General features: G+C 46.6%; 1 protein-coding gene and 1 pseudogene across 2 annotated transcripts in view; one reads left to right on the forward strand and one right to left on the reverse strand.

Annotated features, from left to right (window-relative positions):
• Window positions 1-887: 887 nt before the first annotated feature.
• CWH43 (cell wall biogenesis 43 C-terminal homolog) overlaps window positions 888-19,255 on the forward strand; it is a 60,581-nt gene continuing 42,213 nt past the window's right edge. The window contains exons 1-6 of one of the 2 annotated variants that reach the window (XM_025435778.3): window positions 888-972; window positions 2,932-3,123; window positions 7,447-7,567; window positions 7,976-8,130; window positions 11,003-11,204; window positions 15,741-15,829. In XM_025435778.3, coding sequence (XP_025291563.3) covers window positions 930-972; window positions 2,932-3,123; window positions 7,447-7,567; window positions 7,976-8,130; window positions 11,003-11,204; window positions 15,741-15,829 — 802 coding nt within the window. In that variant the 5' untranslated portion in view covers window positions 888-929. The remainder of the gene's footprint in view (window positions 973-2,931; window positions 3,124-7,446; window positions 7,568-7,975; window positions 8,131-11,002; window positions 11,205-15,740; window positions 15,830-19,255) is intronic. The other variant, XM_025435779.3, reaches the window with a different exon arrangement.
• LOC112652269 (ORM1-like protein 2) lies at window positions 13,274-13,926 on the reverse strand (annotated as a pseudogene).

Genomic DNA, 19,255 nt, shown 5'->3' on the forward strand with positions numbered 1-19,255 from the left:
AAGCGATTCTTACACTTTGAGGCAACTCATCACTGTTCCATTTCAGAACAAGCTTTCTGGAAGTGATCAATCAACGATAAGCTCTTCTAAAAAAATAAAGCGAGGGCACCCGGGTGGCTCAGAAGTTGAGCACCTGCCTTTGGCTCAGGTCCTGACCCTGGATACCCAGGATCGAGTCCTGCGTCGGGCTCCCTGCATGGAGCCTGCTTCTCCCTCTGCCTGTGTCTCTGCCTCTCTCTTTCTCTGTGTCTCTCATGAATAAATAAATAAAATCTTAAAAAACAGAAAAATAAAGCGAATTAAAATAAACTGCTTTCAGAAGGTTCCAAAAAAAAATTTCTGTCTCTGCCTCTCATGAATAAATAAAAATTTAAAAAAATTAAAGCGAATTAAAATAAACTGATTTCAGAAGGTTCCAAAAAAAAATGTCAGGGCTCCCCGGGGTGTGGTAATATTTGAGGGCGCACCGCGGGCCTGGCTCGCCGGCTCCCCCGGGATGCGCGCGTCTCCCCCGCGTCCTCACTCTCCAACATCGTCTTTCATGGAGTCAGGAGGGCAACACGGTGCCCTCCCATCAGCTATTTTCTCTCCCCTGAGCAAGGGCTGCGACGTCTCTAAAAGCCACGAAAATCCGGGCGCCCCTAGAATGGTCGCAGCGCCCTGGGGGAGGAGGGGCGCCGCCTGCTTAGCGCGGAGCTGAGAGGGCGCAGCGGGCTCCGGAGGCGCCGACGCCAAGGTCCTGGGGCCCCCTCCCGCTCGCAGCGCGCGCCGCGCCCCTCCCCGGGCTGGGCCCGACGGCGGGCTCCGAGGCCCCGGGAGGCGGCGCGGGCTGGGCGGGGGCGGGGGCGGGGGCGGCGGCCCCACCCCACCCCACCCCACCCCGGCCCGGCTGGGGCTCCCAGCGCACGGCGGGGCGGGCGCGCGCGGCCATGGCCGGGCTGTGGCGAGAGCTGCTCCTGGAGAGCCTCCTGGGTAAGTCGAGGCCGCCGGCGCTCGCGCGGGGGCCGGGAGGGAGCACAGCGGGCCGCAGGCGAGTGCCCTGGAAACTTGTGGCGCCCAAGCCAAGAATTAAAAAAAAAAAAAAAAAAAGCAAAAAAAAGCAGCAGCCAAGACTTAGATTGAGGATGGGGGGTGGGTGCAGTGGGATGCGCCCGGCTGTCCGCGTGGAGGCCCCGCCCCCGCCCCCCAGACCTCCAGGCTGCTGAGCCTCAGCGCGGGGGCCCTAAGCGCGGGGGCGGCCCGGGGCGCAGGTGCGCGGGGCGTCCCTAACCCGCCCAGGCCCCCGCGGCGGCGCCCCCAGCGGCCCCGCGAAGAGGCCCCCCCCCGAGAACGACTGCGGGTGGGCTCGTGCCGGACCCGGAGCATTAGAATCGGAATTCCCAGACACACGTTTGGGAGCAGGCTGTAATCTAGGGGGTCATTGGGAAGCATTCTTTTGGCCCGGAGAGGCTCCTTCCTAAAGATTTTCTGCAAGCTGCTGATATATATATTTTTTTTTACGATTTTATTTATTTATTCATGAGAGAGGGGGTGTGGTGGGGCAGAGACAGACAGAGGGAGGAGCAGGCTCCATGCAGGAGCCCGACGTGGGTCTCTATCCCGGGACTCCAGGGTCACGGCCTGGGCTGCAGGCGGCGCTACACCGCTGGGCCACCCGGGCTGCCCTTGGAAGCTGCTGATGTTCAGAAGCGTCCTCCCCCCTCCCCCCCTTTTTATCCCTGGCTCCGAACGTGTCTTCTAAGTACAGGGGCGTAAAGTGAGTCACATTCAGCAAGTACCTAGGGTGCCGGGTGCTGGGCCCTCCGTCGCACTTCGTGCTCACAGCCCTGTGAGGCCCCTGAAAGAGCTACTCTGTTGCTTAAGGAAGTTGGGCTGAGAAGGGGCGGGGGGGGGGGGAGCGGGTTACTATGCAGGTGGTTACACAGCTCCCCGCGCAGCCAGACTCCCCGGGTGGAGGTTCGCTCTTGCCGCGAGCTCCTCTTTCCACCTTGGGCTATTATATTGGGAAATCTCAGAAGTTTTTTGTTTTCACGTTTGTAAGAGGGGGGCAAAAAGTGTCCATTTCACAGAACATGAGTTGGATGAGGAATAAGAAGGACGATCTCTGTAAATATTTAGCACAAGGGCTGGCACGGCGTAAGTGCCCATTAGTTCATTATCGTTCCTGTAGAGGATCCTACCGTCAGTAGTTGGCAGAGGTGAGCCTGACTTCAGTTCTAGGTCTTTCACTACCCTATACTGTCTCCTAAGGTTAGGTTTAAAAAATCCACTTAAGATAAAATGATTGTTGCCTAACTAACCTGCCTTGGGGTGTGGTCTGGAGTGGGAGGAAGAGTTGAATCCTGCTGTTTGTCTCTTTCTCCCTTCCCTTCCCTTCCCTTCCCTTCCCTTCCCTTCCCTTCCCTTCCCTTCCCTTCCCTTCCCTTCCCTTCCCTTCCTTCCCTTCCCTTTCCTTCTTCCACCCACCGCGGGGCTTGAACCCACAACCAGAGAGAGCAAGAGTCGCATGTTCCTCCAGCTAAGCCAGCCAGGCACCCCTCTTTGTTTCTCTTTTTGATTCTCATGATGTTGCTCTTTATAGAAAGGCTGACTTAGATAAAGACATTTCATCAGTTAGGGTCCTAACAGAAAATCCAGTTCAACCCAGATGATCCAGATCAAGAGGTTTCAAGGGAAGGCTGAGCTTGCGGGTGTGAACAAGCTTAAAGGAATAAGTGGGGTGTCAAGGGACTCACCACAGCAGGCCCCATGCTCCTCCTGGGACACTGCACTGCTGGTGTGGGAAGGAGGGGAATTTTGTAGTGGAAGCCGGTTGAGGTCAGAACGGTGAAGGAGGGCGGACCAGCCAGAGGGGGTACAGTGGCAGGATATCTGTTTGTAACAAGGACACATTTACACTTGCTCCTTAAACTTTTTTTTTTCTCCCCCTAGGATATGTTTCTTGGTCTCTCTGCCATGGCCTGGGACCAATGATCTATTACTTTCCCCTGCAAACTCTAGAACTCACTGGGCTTGAAGGTTTTGGCATAGCATTTCTTTCTCCAATATTCCTCATACTTACTCCTTTCTGGAAATTGGCTAACAAGAGGTGGATGCTAATCCTGTTGCGGTTAATTACTGTGGGTAAGATTTAAAAGTGCTTCTTCTTCTTTTTTTTTTTTTTTTTAAGGATTTTATTCATCTGTGTGTGTGTGTGAGAGAGAGAATGAGTGTGAGCACGAGCAGAGGGGAGGGGCAGAGGGAGAGGGAGAAGCAGGCTCCCCATTGAGCAGGCAGCCCAACATGGGGCTCGATCCCAGGACCTGGGACCATGACCTGAGCCTAAGGCAGATGCTTAACCGACTGAGCCAGGGCACCCAGGTGCCCCTAAAAGTGCTTCTTTAAGGATTTTTTTTTGGGGGGAAAAGCAAATGAAAATATGTAGACTGTTCTTTGAATGTTAAATGATGAAATGAAACAAGATTCCTCTTTCTCTTACAACTACCTGAGAGAGTTTTAGTGGAGCTGGAAGGCTAGACCACGTCTTTTACATTTCTAACTTTTCTGTCAGATTGGAAAGCCTAAAAAAAAAAAAAAAAAAATTCACTGAAATGAAGAAGAACAGGCCAACTCTTGAACATTTTGTGTTCTTTTTCCACCTATGACATACAAGTCAGAAACCATTAAAAATTGTTGAAAGCTACTGCATGAAAAGAGGAAAATTATGCATGATGAGTGCTATATAGTGAGCAAAGTCAAGCAACGAATTAGGAGAGATACTTGCAACTCTTAGTCAAAGAGCTAATTTCACTAACATACAGAGTTCTTATAAATCAGTAATAAAAAAGACCAATAGCTCAATAGATAACAGAACAAGGAATACAATCAGTTTATTGGAAAGGAAATATAATTGATTCTTAAAAAAATTACAATGAATACAAATAACACACATATATTTGTATGTAGCTTCATGTACTGGATTGCCAAAGAACAAAATCAAGTAACACTGTATTACAAGGATGGGAAAGCAGGCGCTCAGACATTGCTGGTGGGAATATAAATTGGCACAACTTCTGCCAATAATAATTTAGCAGCATTTATCAAAATTACAAAGGTATATACATTCTCTTTTGCTCAGAAATTCCACTTCTAGGAATATAGCCTACGGATATACTCACATGCATGTTAAAAGGGTGAAAATACAAGGTTATTTAATCATTGCAACAATATTTATAATCACAAGATAAGAAATAACCTAAATGTCATGTATATAGGATAGGTTAAGTAAATTATGGTTTTGAAACTTGGAATACTATAGAATACTGTGCAGCTACATAAAAGAATGAGACATTACTTATCTAAGGAAATGGGATGTTCTTTCAAATATGTTAAGTGAAAGCCAAAGATGCACTAAACTGTGCGCAGATGCTAACATCTGTGTAAGAAAGTTTAGATGGAAATATATTTAATATCTAATTGAACATGCATTAAATAGCTTTAGAAGGATTAAAAAACCATAGCATTTTAATTGCTTGAATATGGTATCTAGCTAGACACAGGCATGAAAGGGAAACTTAACGACATATACCTTGGTATCTTTTGAATTCTGAATTTGAGAATGTTACATTGCTGAAAACTAGCAATGAAAAATTGTGGGTTTAAAAAAAAAAGAAAGGAAAAATTGTGGTTTTTTTTTGTTTTTAGCAATTAAGAATTTTAAATGTATGGGATCCCTGGGTGGCGCAGCGGTTTGGCGCCTGCCTTTGGCCCAGGGCGCGATCCTGGAGACCCGGGATCGAATCCCACATCGGGCTCCCGGTGCATGGAGCCTGCTTCTCCCTCTGCCTGTGTCTCTACCTCTCTCTCTTTCTCTCTCTGTGACTATCATAAATAAATAAAAAAAATTTAAAAAAAGAATTTTAAATGTACACTTACTATTGCAAAGAATTGAGAGTGTTCATATTAATAAATATTGGGAATCCCTGAAGAGGCACCGGTAGTAAAAATGTAAGAGGGTGGGGTCACGGAAGAAACATGTTTTCTAAACAGAAACACTAGACCCCACTGGGGTTGACTCCGTGGCTGAGAACTCTGGATGTCTTGCCCTTCTGCTCTAATGCACTTGGCTTCTCTGAGTGGTTTCCAAGTGGCGTTTGTTCATGAACCACGCTGTATATTCCTTCTCTCCAGAAACAGTCATTTGACTTTTTTTCCCCAGAAACAGTGGCAGGGATTACTGGGAAATTGCCTCTGCTTTTCTATGGGCCAGCCCCTGGAGGAAGCAGAACAAGGTCAGTGCAGTGAGTTCTGCGGAGACCCACAAGGATGCAGGACTCTGGCGTTTTAAGATCCTGGGCTCAGAAAGAACAGTGGTAGAGACCACTGGGGGAAAAAATGCCCCATATGTGAAGACAGTCTCCATAGGAATGGAAAGACCCATCAAACGGCTGTGAAAAACATCAGCTCCAGAAATAATAGAAATGAGACATTCTACCCTGAATTGAGTCCCTAGTAACTGAGTGAAACTGCCCTGGGCTTGCAGTATCCTTCTCTGAGTTACTGGGGCCGAGTGTTGCAAGTTTCATTTTCTCATCCCATTCCCTGGTTGGCTTTATGGGAATGGTCTCATCTGCGGCCCCTTTCCAGTTGCTTTTGCTCAGTGCTGCTTGTACCAGCCTTACCCACAAAGTTATGGACTGAGAGTCCCTGGGGCAGTTTTTGATTATTTAAGTCCACTTCTGGTCGCTGTAAGGGATGTGATATTACTAAGTCTGGGAGAGGGGGTGGTGTTTGGGATGCTTCCTGTTGTTCTCCTTTCACCTCCTTCCTCTTTGAAGACCCATCACCTTGAGTAGAGGTAGACTCAATTTTGAGAAAACAGCGTGGGTAGGAGAGCGACACAGAAATGAGGATGAAGAGGCGGTGTCGGCCAGGTGCTCTTCTGGGTGCCCACCGAGCTTTGCTGAGGTTAAGCAGAGGCTGATGTAAGCCATGCTTTGCCTTAAAACTCCTTTCAGATGCTTCCTATGGAAGTGAAACGACTTGGTGTTTCAAGAGGCCTAAGGTACCTAATGTAACCCCGGACAAGATCTCGGTGTTACATGCTATCGTCTCTGGCGCGCCTCTTTTCTTTCTTTTCTTTTCTTTCTTTTCTTTTCTTTTCTTTTCTTTTCTTTTCTTTTCTTTTCTTTTCTTTTCTTTTCTTTTCTTTTTTCTTTTCTTTTCTTTTCTTCTTTTCTTTTCTTCTTTTCTTTCTTTTCTTTTCTTTTTTTCCTTTCCTTTCCTTTCCTTTCCTTTCCTTTTCTTTTCTTTTTTTTTAAAGATTTTATTTATTCATGAGAGATACAGAGAGGCAGAGACATAGGCAGAAGGAGAAGCACGCTCCATGCAGGGAGCCTGATGTGGGACTCGATCCCGGGTCTCCAGGATCACTCCCTGAGCCAAAGGCAGGCGCTCAACTGCTGAGCCACCCAGGCGTCCCAACCTCAGCTATTTTCAGCAAATTACTATGCACTCAACTATTAAACTGCTTCATACTCCTATTGGTTTAGGTTATTTCTTTCCTTAAAAATTTTGATCCACTAGAATGGCTATAATCAAAAAGGTAGCGACGAGCGTTGGCAAGGATGTGGAGCATCTGGAACCCTCACACATTGCTGGCAGGAATGTGAGTGGTGCAGCCGCTTTGGAAAACAGTTTGGCAGCTCCTCAAAATGCTAAACAGAGTTACCACCTGACCTAGCAGCACCACTCCTTGTTGTAGACCCAAGAAAAACGAAAACAGTGGTTCACATACGACCTTGTAGGCAAACGGTTGCGGCAACTTTATTCTTAATAGCCAAAGGATGGAAACAACCCAAACTCCCATCCCTGATGAATGACTGCACAAAATGCACTCTGTCCCCATAGTGGAATATTATTCAGCCATAAAAAGGAACAAAGTACTACAGTATGGAGAAGCCTTGAGAACCTTATGCTAAGTGAAAGAAGCGGTCACAGAAGGCTGCATATTACATGGTTCCATTATACAAAATGCTCAGAATGGGAAAAATCCATACAGACAGGAAGCAGATGAGTGATTGCCCGGGGCTGGGGGAGAAGGGAGGAGGAAAAAGGAGCGTCCGTTAATGGGTATAGATTTCTTTTTTTTGGGGTGGCAAAAATGTTCTGGAACTAGATAGTGGTAATAGGTTTTTTTCTTTTTTAGATAGTGGTAATAGTTGCACAACTTCGTGAGTGTATTAGAAATCATCGAACTGTACACTTTAACGTAGTAGATTTTATGTTGTCATGAATGACATCAAAAAATTTTTTAAAAAGATTATGTATTAACTCGTGTGTATGTTATATTAGCTTTGTCTTCCTGAGTGTAAAGATGGCATCAGACGCAACAGTTCTCAAATGCCGACGGTGCAGTTCCCGTGCGCGGTTGCTAGAAATGTTTAGCTCTCCTTCGTTTGTTTGCAGGCAGCGTAGCCTCCTTCCAGGCTTCGAATGCCAGGGTTCGGTTGGTGGTCCTTGCCCTTGGTGTGTCTTCCTCGCTGATCGTGCAGGCTGTGACGTGGTGGACAGGAAGTGGCCTGCAAAGGTATGGTATCTCATGTCTGTAGACAAAGGTTCGTATCTTACGCCCTAGACAAACACGTATGATCACTTACGGACAGGGAAGTTGGGACCAGGAGTTCCAAGTGATAGTATTCATTTTGCATGTAGCTGGTAAAAGTCTCTCTCTCTCTCTCTCTCTCTCTTTTTTTTTCCTTTTCACAAAATCAGAACATGAATACTTGCCATCAGTCTCCATAATATTTCGAGACTTAAGGAATCATAAGTTGCCTGGGTAATGGATGCTATAAAGACTAAGGCATGTTCCTTACTGCAAATTACTCCTCACAGGACTATTTCATACCCTTGTTCTCTGAAATTATGAAATTCACTGTGAACACAGTACCGTGAAACCCCATCAAGAAGTCGTTAAACATATTTTTCGTACTTACAGGTTCCTCCGAATCTGGGGATTCATTTTAGGACAGATTCTTCTCCTTGTTCTCCGCATATGGTACACTTCGCTAAACCCAATCTGGAGTTATCAGATGTCCAATAGAGTGATACTGACATTAAGTACCGTAGCCACACTTGATCGCATTTGCACAGGTAAGGGTACGCCCAATTTATTTAGGAATTTGCTCTCTTGCATAGTTTACTTTTCTTATCTGAACGCAACACACCTTGAAAAGATAGAAAGTCTTTATGCACGCTCTCTCCTTTTCAGTTTTCTTTCCCTCCGAAATAGGGAGAGTTTCCCTTTTCCTCTGAAACCGGCACAGCCAGTGGAGTCTATCTAAGCAGAAGGCACCTTTTCCTTGCCAGAACAGAGGGTGAAAATAAAAAGCCATTTCTGGCTCCTATCAGTGTGGGGTGGGAGGGTAAACCAGGCCTCAGACTCCCAGCTGGCTCCCAGCTCTGTCTTTCTCCCTTTTCCATCTGGATGGGGCTTCCCGGAATGAGACCCTGCATCTAGGAAGAGAGATCTCTTCCTCTGTCCTGACCCCAGGATATCCCTTAAGCCTATGAGAAGTTAGTTGTGAGCAAGGGCTGTGAGAACTATCTAGGCTTGTGTGCATGTGTGTGTGTGTGTGTATATATTTTCTTTTCTGGGATATATATATATATTATAAATTATTTATATAAATCTATAAATTTAGATTATTTATTAATTTATTTGAGAAAGAGAAGCGAACAAGCAGGGGAAGGCCAGAGGCAGACAAGCAGAAACGTGGGTGGGGGGTGGGGGGCCTTGATCCCAGGATCCTGAGATCAGGACCTGAGCTGAAAATCGAGAATCAGAGGCTTAACAGACCGAGCCACCCAGGCGCCCTGGGAATCTGAAGATATTTCAGCTCCAAGTCTGAAGCTTGAAAAGAAAGGAAATCTTGCATATTTACAGCCCCTTTGAAGTCCCCTGTCTCCCTCTGGAGCTGGCTTTCCCAGAGACGTACACACACCCAGCTTGGATGTTTGCTCCATATGTTAACTTGAGATCCTTCTGAAAAAAAGGGAGAAGTGTTACTAGATTCTGGTTAACTTGCACCTGGCTTTTTGTGTAAGTCTCAGTGAGTCACTGTTCTTTTGTCCACACCAGGAGAAATCTCACAGATTAATGGAAGTGTAGAAGGCTTTGGCTCACCGTGAACAAAGTGCTTGTATAATCCCCCTCTGGCCCCAATTTTGGCATGAAACCGGGGCATTGGGAATAAGGGGGCACTGGGCAAGCAAATTGGACATTAATATTAGAACATTTAGGATGCAGTCTGGCGCCCTAATACATGCTTTGTGTTTTATGAAACAGTAACACCCAAAGGCGGCAACTCAGGCGGCAGATTTCACAGGTACAGCCTGATAAGGATTGAACGTCAGGGTATCGTTTAACATTTTCTGACTTGAGTTTTCTTCTTTCTCTCCCGTTTTAAATGTATGTAGCCCAGTTGTGGGTCCCTTCCTGCTTTTGCCCTGTGCCTCATTTACAAAATTCCAGACTCCTCACCAGTTTCCCCAGAATATCCGATCACACCAGGCATTTTTGTAGCTTTTTTTTTTTTTCCCATTTTTGTAGTTTTAATCGAAGCTTAGGTGGGGCCTGGGGGAGGAGTCCCCCACCGGAGGACACAACAGTGATGATGAGCAAATTTAGTTTAGAGCTCTCTTTCCCTAAAGACTGCTCAGTCTCCCGGCCTGGCCTCCTCTGTCTTCACACCCGCCCCAGCATCCCTTGCAGCTCCCAGCTCTGCTCCTGCCCTTTGACTCTTTTATTAGCAGGAATGGCTTTCCTCCTCCTTGTGAAGTCCAGCTACTAGCCCCAGAGGCAGACCCGAGGGCTTTCTTCTACCCTGCAGAGAGCATTACCTGTATCACGGGGCATCTGCCCAACAGGTTCTCTGTTCCTACAAAGAAATTCTTCTGCTCAGGGTGTGATCCCTGAGTCGCACACTGGGCTCCCTGCAGGGAGCCTGCTTCTCCTGCTGCCTGTGTCTCTGCCTCTCTGTGTCTCTCATGAATAAATAAATAAAATCTTAAACAATTTTTTGAAAGAAAAAAAAAGAAATTCTTCTGCCCACAGTTTGCCCAATTCTTAGGTTTTTGTACTTGAAGTCATTGCTGCGATGGAAGGAGAAGACCTTTCGGTTAAAGAGTCCCATGAAGTATGGTACAGTTAGGCCCACAGGCACTGGAACCCGTCTTGTCTGAGCTCTCTGTACCAGCAACATGATCTTGGACAAGTGACTTGTTCCCTCTGGGCCTCAGTTTTCAAATCTGTAAAATGGGACTAGTGATAGAGTCTGCCTCATGAGTTGTGAGGATGGAATGAGTTCATGACCCTCAGTAAGTGCTGTTCCTCCGGGCACATAGCAGGTTACGTGAGAGCCCTGTTCTGCGGAGGACACGGCCGGGTATCCTGGTTGTGGACGCCTCTGCTCCCCAAACATACCAGCCCCTTTTTCTCTCTATATTTTTGCTCAAATAAAAATATTTATTTTTGAAGTAAATAACTTGCTGAATCTGAATTTTCTTTCTTTCTCTCTCTTTTTAATATTTTATATATTTATTTGAGAGACAGAGAGAGGGCTCAAGTGACAGGGAGGGGCAGGGGGAGAAGGAGAAGCAAACTCCCCCTTGAGCAGAGAGCCTGATGTGAGGCTCCATCCCAGGACCTTGAGATCATAACCGGAGCCAAAGGCAGACGCTTAACTGACTGAGCCCCCCAGGCGCCCCACTTGCTGTGTTTTCACTTGTGAAATTCCAGAATGCTTGGGTCTCCCTTATCATTCCCGATCCAGCCCGCCTGGAATGGTCTCTCCCGCCAACTAGCTTCTCAGCCTGCTCTGCTCTGTATTGTAGTTTCATGTTTCAACTTTCCTTCTGAAATAAGCTCCTGGAAGCCAGGTGCCATCTCCTAACTTGCTAAAAGTCCGTGAAAGGTAGAGGGTAAATTTCCCCATAACTGACTCTTTTCCGTTTTTTATCCTAGATGGCGACGGCAATAAACCAGAGGGAAAAAGACCTGGAGAGGCAGCCAAGGGCACAGCCTCCAGACCTGCCTGGTGGTTGGCAGGGGCTGCCTTTGGCAGTCTCGTGTTCCTCACCCACTGGATTTTTGGAGAGGTCTCGCTTGTTTCCAGATGGGCAGTGAGTGGGCACCCCCACCCAGGGCCAGATCCTAACCCCTTTGGGTGAGTTTCGATTTGGGAGCAATCAAGAATTTGGCTATTATGGTTGAAGGAAGAGGTACTTCTTTTGCCAGGTAGATATTTCATATTTCCCTTTCCTGAGATAGCAAAAACACTGCGTGGCATTATTACGTGCGTACCGTGGAGATGGAGCCAGAGGGTGTCTGCCCCCTTGCTGAAGGATTGCTGGAAAGCAGGTGATGGGGGGCTAAGGGATGTGCACGGCTACGTGAGAGGTTCTGGGAGCTCCTGCTTGGGCCCTCTGAGGAATCCCTGCATGGACGAGCATCCTCAGGGGCAGGAAAGACAGTTCCTCCAGACCCCTCACTGGCATTTGGTGGGATGGGACCACAGTGCCCTGATGAGAGAGACCAGGTTGGCAGCCTGGGCATCGATCTGTATCTTCTAGGAGGAGGGAAGCCCAGGGAGATCTCTGCATCGCCCGGTGCTTGCTCCAACCACGGGGCACCGGGGAATCCGCAGCCTTGGGTTTAAGCATTGGTTCGTGTACTTGGTCCTTATTCACCCTCTCTCTAACCTTTGGGATTCCCCCTTTCTCCTGTGTTCAGGCCCAGCCTTTCACGTAAAAAGATCAGAAGAGGCTTTAAAACATCTGCCTCAGATAACTGTTTTCTCTTCAAGTGTGGAGATCCCCACATTTGGAGACGTGCAACTGCCTGCTGGATCCTTCCCCAGCAGACGTGAGAGCATCCCCCCAACCCCCCGCCCCCGGGGCCTCAAGCTCAGCCTGTCTGGGTCTGGCCTCGGCAGTGCCCAGGCCCAAACCTGCTCCTCTTCCTCCCTGCCTCACCCTTTCTGGCTGCCACCCCATCTGCCAAGCCAGGATCCAGGAGTCATCCCACAACTGTGTCTTTCTCATTTACTGCATCTGTTTGGCACGAAGCCGAGTCAATTCTACTGCTTCTCTCAAATCTCTCCCCTCCCCTCACCCCCGCCGCCGTGTGCCCTTGTGGAGCCCCCACCGTCTTTCTTCTAGGCTTCCTCTCTTGCCTCTTAATGGTCTGTCCTCGGTGTGCCCTTCCCCGCACTGCCCTGGAGGGTGCTCTCCAAAATGCAGGTCTGACCCCCGTCAGTCTCCGGCTTGAAACCTGTGAGCGGTCTTTCCATACGAGGTTGTGTGAGACAGGATCTGCTCCCCAACCCCACTTCCTTTTACAGACACTTCCCACCTTACTCTGGTGCTTCACCTGAGCTGAAATCACTTTCAGTTCCCTAGAGGTGCTGGACTGCTGTGGGCCTCCATCTGCAGGTGTGTGCTCTTCCTTCTATCTGGGCTGCCGTCTCTGCCTTGGCGAGCTCTTATTCACCCTCCAAAACCCAGCACGGGCATCTCCTCAGTGAAGTCTTCTCTCATTATCCCAAGGGTTTCTTGATACCACATCCTACCTTGAATCCCACGCCCACCCTATTATATCCTTATTATTAATCTGTGTCACAGTTTTCTTATTTTGCAGTTATTTTAGGTCTTTCTTCCTTTCGAGACACTAAGCTCCTTGAGGTTAGGGAATGGGAAAAAGAACTACTATTTATGACTTCCTCTGGGTCAGGTGCTTGAGCTAGTATATTATCTCCTTCAGAGTCTGAATCTCTGCTCCCGGATGCCTTAGCATCTTTGGGGAAAAGGGAGAAAAGGAAGAAAGGAAGAGAAGGGAAGGGAAGGAGTTTATTCTCATGAGTTAAAGCTTTGTTTCCAAAGTTCCCTATGAAAACAGGCTCAGTTGTATGGAAGAGCGGAAGGAGAACTGGGTCAGGGCTCCAAGACCAGGCTTACAGGCTGAGGTCCTGGTTGGCCAACAACAACTCATCATTCAACTGTGGACCAGTCCCACTGTGTCCCTGGCCTTGTGTTCCCCACCTGTAAAATGAGGTGTTTTGTTTTTTGGAAAAAAAAAGTATCTTTATTATAAGGAAAATACACAGCAAAACAGAGCTGGAAAGTGGTGTGGGTAGAAGATCTAGAAAAACTTAATCACAAAACAAGCTGCTCAGTTACCAAACAAGCTGTTTAAACATAGCTTCCTGCTGTGAGGGAGCGTGATTTAGCCCTTATCTTTCCCACCTTGCCTGATTCAAAAAAATTTGCTCTCCTAACTTGACGCTTAGGAGCCCCGTTTTCTAATCTGTTCTCTTCCTGGAGCTTGGGAAAGGTGATATAGTTCTCAGGCTTTCAAGATACAGAAGACAATACGGAGAAGGAAAGGATGTTCTAACCCTTTGGTCCAGTGTTATCCCCAGCCCTGTCCCTCAGTATTTGTTGATGCCAAAGAGACGAACCCCATGGAATTGGGGTAACTTAGGCAGCAGTACGCTAAGCAATGAGGCTGTGTTGCTGAGGAAGTGAGCAGCATCGTACTTGGTGTAGAAGCTGGCCAGGAGGTAGAGTACAATAGGAGAGACGCTGAGGAATTTGCGGGAAGAGGTAAATCGGAGCCCGAGTCCATCCATTCCCAGTGTGTCAGTAGCCGAGCCTTTCCTTGGTCCGGGGTCTCAAAGGGTGTCCCTTTCACCGTATGTAAGAAGACGTACGTAGCCAAGTTATGGATGACGTTGGTCAGGGTCCAGACAACAGGTCTGCTGAAGAAGGGGTGCTGAGTAGAACCACATGCAGCAGTCCCACCAAGATGATGTAGGCCAGCCAGATGCCCCGGCTATTCATCACTCTAGTGTTGGGGTTTACTTCACTGTGTGCCACCTCCACATTCATCCTGCGGGCTTCACAAGCCGGTCTGACTCCGAGGTGTTGTTGTTTTTTTTTTTTAAGACATTTTATAATCCTGTCTGTTGGAGTGAGACACTGAAGATGGAGATGCATCTCAGGAGACCAGCATTTCCCAGGTCGTGTTCTGTGGAACACTGGTGTCTTGAGGTGCTAACAGCCAATAAAATTAGTGTTTCTCAGAACCCTGTTTAAGAAATGTTGCCTTAGACCATCACCAGCCATGACCATTGTAGTGGGACTTGCTTCCTAAAATTCATTAGGTTCCACCTAAGGGAATGGGTCCTGGGTAAGTGTTGATGGTGTGAAGAGGTGGGAGACAGGAGGAGGGTGAGGGAGAGGCCCAGAGCGTGCTGAGTGGACTTCGGGTAGTGGAAGGATCAATGCAGATGGTAGACCCCGGGAGAATGAGGGAGCGAGACAAACTGTGTCTTAGTGGCATTTCCAGCTTCCCATCAGCCCCTCCGAGTGCTCCCGACCTTGGTGCTCTCACTCATCGTCGTGCTTTCTGTCTTCTGATATATCCTGTATTATTTGTTGATTGTGTGTGTTTATTGCCTGTTCCTCCCTCACTGGCATGTGAGCCCGACAGAGGAAAGGGGTCTTCTTCTTAGGATGTATCCCAAGCCCCTAGAACACAGCCTGGCACATAGCAAGTCGTCCTCAGCCTTTGTCATTGAGTTGGGGATAGAAAAGAGATCATCCATGTCCTTCATGGCCTTTTTTCACATCTGATCTTCTGTAGACCCAGGATGATCCTTAATCTTGGAGGTGGGGGTAGGCAGGGTAGTGACTGAGAGCCTTACTCCTTAGCCTGAGGGCCTTCATTGGGTTCTCAGTCCAACTGGGGCAACTGTGTATGACCTCAGGCAGGTTACTTAAGTGCTCTTTGCCCCAGCATCTACCTCCGCATTTATGTTAGCAATTTGTAAGGATTAAATGAGCTAATATATGTAAAAGTCTGAAAAAAAAGCACCCAGGAGGTAGTAAGTGCTGTGTTTTCCAGCTTAACTTACATCATAGCTATTTAATTGAGCGCCATGTCGGAGCTGCCGTTGCTTCTGGATTTTCCCCTAAAGATGAGTTACAACCTTTTCTTTCTCCTTTGCCAAAGTAGCAGAAGAATGAAAAAATAGTTTGTGGTTGTTTTCGAACGCACACAACTATCAGTTAGTTACGGGGTTGACCGCAGTCTGAGAAAGGCCTGGACTGTATTGAGGCGAACAAAAGAAAGAAAAGAGGCAGACTACTTGGAAACGATGCCCAATGACTTTTTCTCTTTGTCTTCGAGAGAGTCCTTTAAAATGTCACACGGCCGGGGTGCCTGGGTGGCTCAGTCGGGTCAAGCGTCATACTCTGGGTTGCGGCTCTGGTCATGACTTCAGGCCCCAAGCTGAGCGCAGAGTCTGCTTGTCTCTCTCCCTCTCCCTCTGTTCCTCCCCCTGATCTCACCACACACACTCTCTCTCAATAAATAAAACCTTTAAAAATAAGATAAAACAAGATGTCACATGGCCAATATAGAGTCTGATTGAATAGTCCGAGAAAACTCAGTTGCTGTGTTTTACGTTGACCATGAAAGATGGAAGATGCCTATTTCAAGTCTGAGCTGCTATGACTTCCCTGTTCTGAATGGATTTAATACTTGTTTTCAGTGGGATCCCATGACCTCAGTGGGTTTTTTTTCCACCCTCATATTATGTCTTGGACAGACTAGAGGTAGGAGATGTATTTCCGTTTTATATCTGGGACCTGAAATGTTAATGGCGGCCAATGCCCTACAGTGTGTCTTTTTCTTACAGAGGAGCAGTTCTGCTGGGCCTGGCAAGCGGACTGATGCTCTCAACGTGCCCATGGTTTCCCGGTTCCGGGTTAATCTGGTGGGTTACAGGTACGTGGAACCTGCCTGGAGATGCGCCCGGCATTCCGCTCTGCTTGACAATTTACTCGCGTGCGCGCCCAGAGTGGAAGGGGAGGCCAAGGCGGCCATACTGGTCTGTCACCATGGGTTCCAGGGCCTGCAGGCTCCAGGTTCCTGTGTCCCCCTGCTTCATTGCCTCTCTCCCCCTGGAGCTACGTACTGCTACCTCGTCTCCCGAACGAGGCATGTGTGTCAGTAATAGTTTTCCCCTGGGTCTGAAGAGGTGGAGGACAGCCATCACCACGTTGCTGGACCTCTCATCCTCCCCCAGATTCTCTGCTTCCCTGGTTCTCAGGGACGTCCTCCTTGGCTCCTCACGCCCTGATCCAGCTTTGGGATCCACGTTTGCTTCTTCAAAGGTTGGGACCCTCTCCTCCCAGGCACACCCGTCAGGATTACACAGTATTGAGGGAGGCCACCTTTGTTTTAGGAGCAACTACTTATTTTTATGGCCATGACTGTTTTATTACTCTGACTGAATTATGCCCCTCTTCTCCCTTCTCCTTAAATGGCAGAAATGATCAGAGTCGGTTTTAGTGTCAAAGACAAAACTCCCCACTCTGCGAAACCGTGTGTTGGGTTTCTGGGAGGAGAGATGCCCTTATATGTATTCATTAGCCAGGTGATTCAGAGCGTTGCCCTGGATGCCCTGTGTGGGTTTGAGCCTAGGTAGTGGACCACGTGGGCCGACTAGTGTGATAAGTAAACTTCCTTGCACCCCGGATACCATCACTCTTGTGTGGAGACATACGTGTAACCCAAACAGATGGTTCAATTACCGAGCTGAGCCAGGAGCCGTGTGAGCAAACCTCTGCAGTCACGTTGAGCTGTTTTTGCTGGCATGTGTATTTTCTGGTAGGCCTTCTATTTGGAGTTTTTGGAAGTTTGTATGAGTTTGAATATAGAGGTAACCCTTCTTCTTGTCCGAGAGATGCCTTATGAGATTCCTCAAGACAAGGGCCAGAGGCTTTAGTCAATGCCAGATTGGCAGTGAGCCTAACAGCTTCTCAATCTGTACGCAGTTTTGGGAAGGGACGTGAAGTACATTGGAAGTCGGTTCAGCATGTGTTTCACACCTTTTCTCATGGAACATAAGCAACGTGCTTCCTTGGGTGGGTATTTGGCAGCTTCGCTTTAAACATAGGAAAACTGAGGTCCCCAGAAACATAAGTTGTTCAGGGACGGAAAAACTGGGAACCTAGACTGTTATACTGATACTTCTTTCCCTGGGTAAGTAGAGTCACAACTAATCTAATTTTGTTGTCTGTCTGAAGTATTATTATTATTATTTTTTAAAGATCTTATTCATTCATTCATGAGACACACACACACAGAGAGAGAGAGAGAGAGAGAGAGAGAGGGGCAGAGACACAGGCAGAGGGAGAAGCAGGCTCCATGCAGGGAGCCCAATGTGGAACTCAATCCCGGGTCCCCACGATCACGCTCTGGGCTGAAGGCGGCGCTAAACTGCTGAGCCACCCAGGCTGCCCTCTCTGAAGTATTAGATAGTAGTTTTTCTTTTGTTTTTATTTTTTATTTTTTATTTTTTTAGATAGTAGTTTAAAAAGGCCCCAGGGGCAAGCTCTTGGCGTAGAGAGGAAAGTGAGATCACAGTTCTTCAGCCACAGCTCCATCTCTGCTCACCTGCTCACCTAAAATAAGTTGGAGCTCACACTTCGTTACCTAGAAATGGTGCCCCCATTTCACTGTGACCCATCCTTGGAAACCACCTCATAAAGCAGACTGTAGAAAAATAAATCACATTTTTTTCATTGTAGTTAAAATTTGCAGTCCCAGTGGGTCTCAGCACAAAATAAGTCATGACAATGACCAATAGAATTTTACTTTACAAATGCAAAGATACAGGAGCTTTAAATCTTGGTGGCAATTAAATTATAAAAATCAAGTAATTCTTAAAGGAGAAAACAGGTGGACCAAATGCACTGATCGGACCCCAGCGTACGTACAGTGATCCTATGATTTTATGGTTGGAAAAATGTGATCTGTTGAAAACTAGCATGTTAGTTATTATCAATATTATTGGAATATGCAGTCTGGTGTCTTAGGAGTAAAGATTTGGAGGAGGTTACTTGGAAGGACTCAGTCGTACACACAAAACAGCTAAGATACGCAGTTAAGTGAAAAAGGCAAAGTGACCGACACTGTGTGTCATATGCCACCATTTGTATGAAAAAGGGACAGAAATGTTTTTTTTTTTCTATGCACGAGACCTTCTCTGGAAGAGTGTGGAAGACAGTGCTAACATTGCCTTCCCCAAGGGGAATTAGTGGGTGACGGGTCAGATGGACTCCTTTTTACCTTTTTGAGTCTTGGATTTTGAATTTAAAAATCTATAGCCCATTTAAAAATAGAAATTAAAAATAAAAGCAGTAATAGTCAAGGGCATTTGAAAAGATGTTTTCTTTCCTTCCAGATAATTCTGCATAGTAAAGACAAAAGCAACAAAGTCATTCTGTAGAATATCAATTCAGGACTCATTCTTTTTTTTTTTTTTTTTTTTTAAAGCCTTTGTAGGCTGGTAAACAGGAAAAATTCACTCACGCTGATAATCAGGAAAGTAAAACTCAAAATGTGATACTGTTTTCCTCATTAACTTGGTAAAGATTTTTAGAAAAATAATTTTGGCAAGGTTCAAAAGGTGAGACTTTTGGCAAGGTTTCTGGAGGAAATGAAGATTGGGTTGACCTCTCACAAAAGCAGTTGACCATTAAGTAATGACTCTTTAAAATGCTTTTATCTCTTGACATGGTACTTGTACTTTTAAGACCCTTTTAAAGGATTATTTTAAGGAAATGATCATAGATGTAGTAAGAGATTAGTTGACAAAGAAAGATGTTCCTCATAGTGTTGGAAGCTTCATAAATGGCCAACAGTAGGAAAATGGTGGCTTATCTTGTGGAGTACTTATCTATAATGTAGTATATATACATAAAAATGACTTAGGAAAAAAATATAATGAGAAAATGTTCTTGATATAAAAAGAAAAATATGATCCCCAATATGTGATATGATTCCATTAGTGTAAAAATACTTTTCTATATCCATAGAACAAGACTAAAGGGAAAAATCCATATGAGTATTGGCCGTGATCGGCTCCATTTTAGGTGATCCTTAACTGCTTTACAGTTCTGTATTTTTTAAAAATTTCTACAGCGAATAGTCATTACCCTCGTTGATTTCAAAAGGAAATGATTTTTTTCATTATTAAAATAACCATTGTCGGATCTAAGTATTATAGGGTCTGACTGTTGAGTTACACTCTGATTGTCAAGGGTTCTGGAATCTGGTTCTTGGGTTCACCTGCATGATGTTCTCTTTGAACTGGGGGCGGGGAGGGATAGACAGTCCCAGGGCTTTGCCCTGTGGTGGTACAAG

This window comes from Canis lupus, chromosome 13 (genome assembly GCF_003254725.2).
Source record: "Canis lupus dingo isolate Sandy chromosome 13, ASM325472v2, whole genome shotgun sequence".
Classification (NCBI taxonomy): Eukaryota; Metazoa; Chordata; class Mammalia; order Carnivora; family Canidae; genus Canis; species Canis lupus.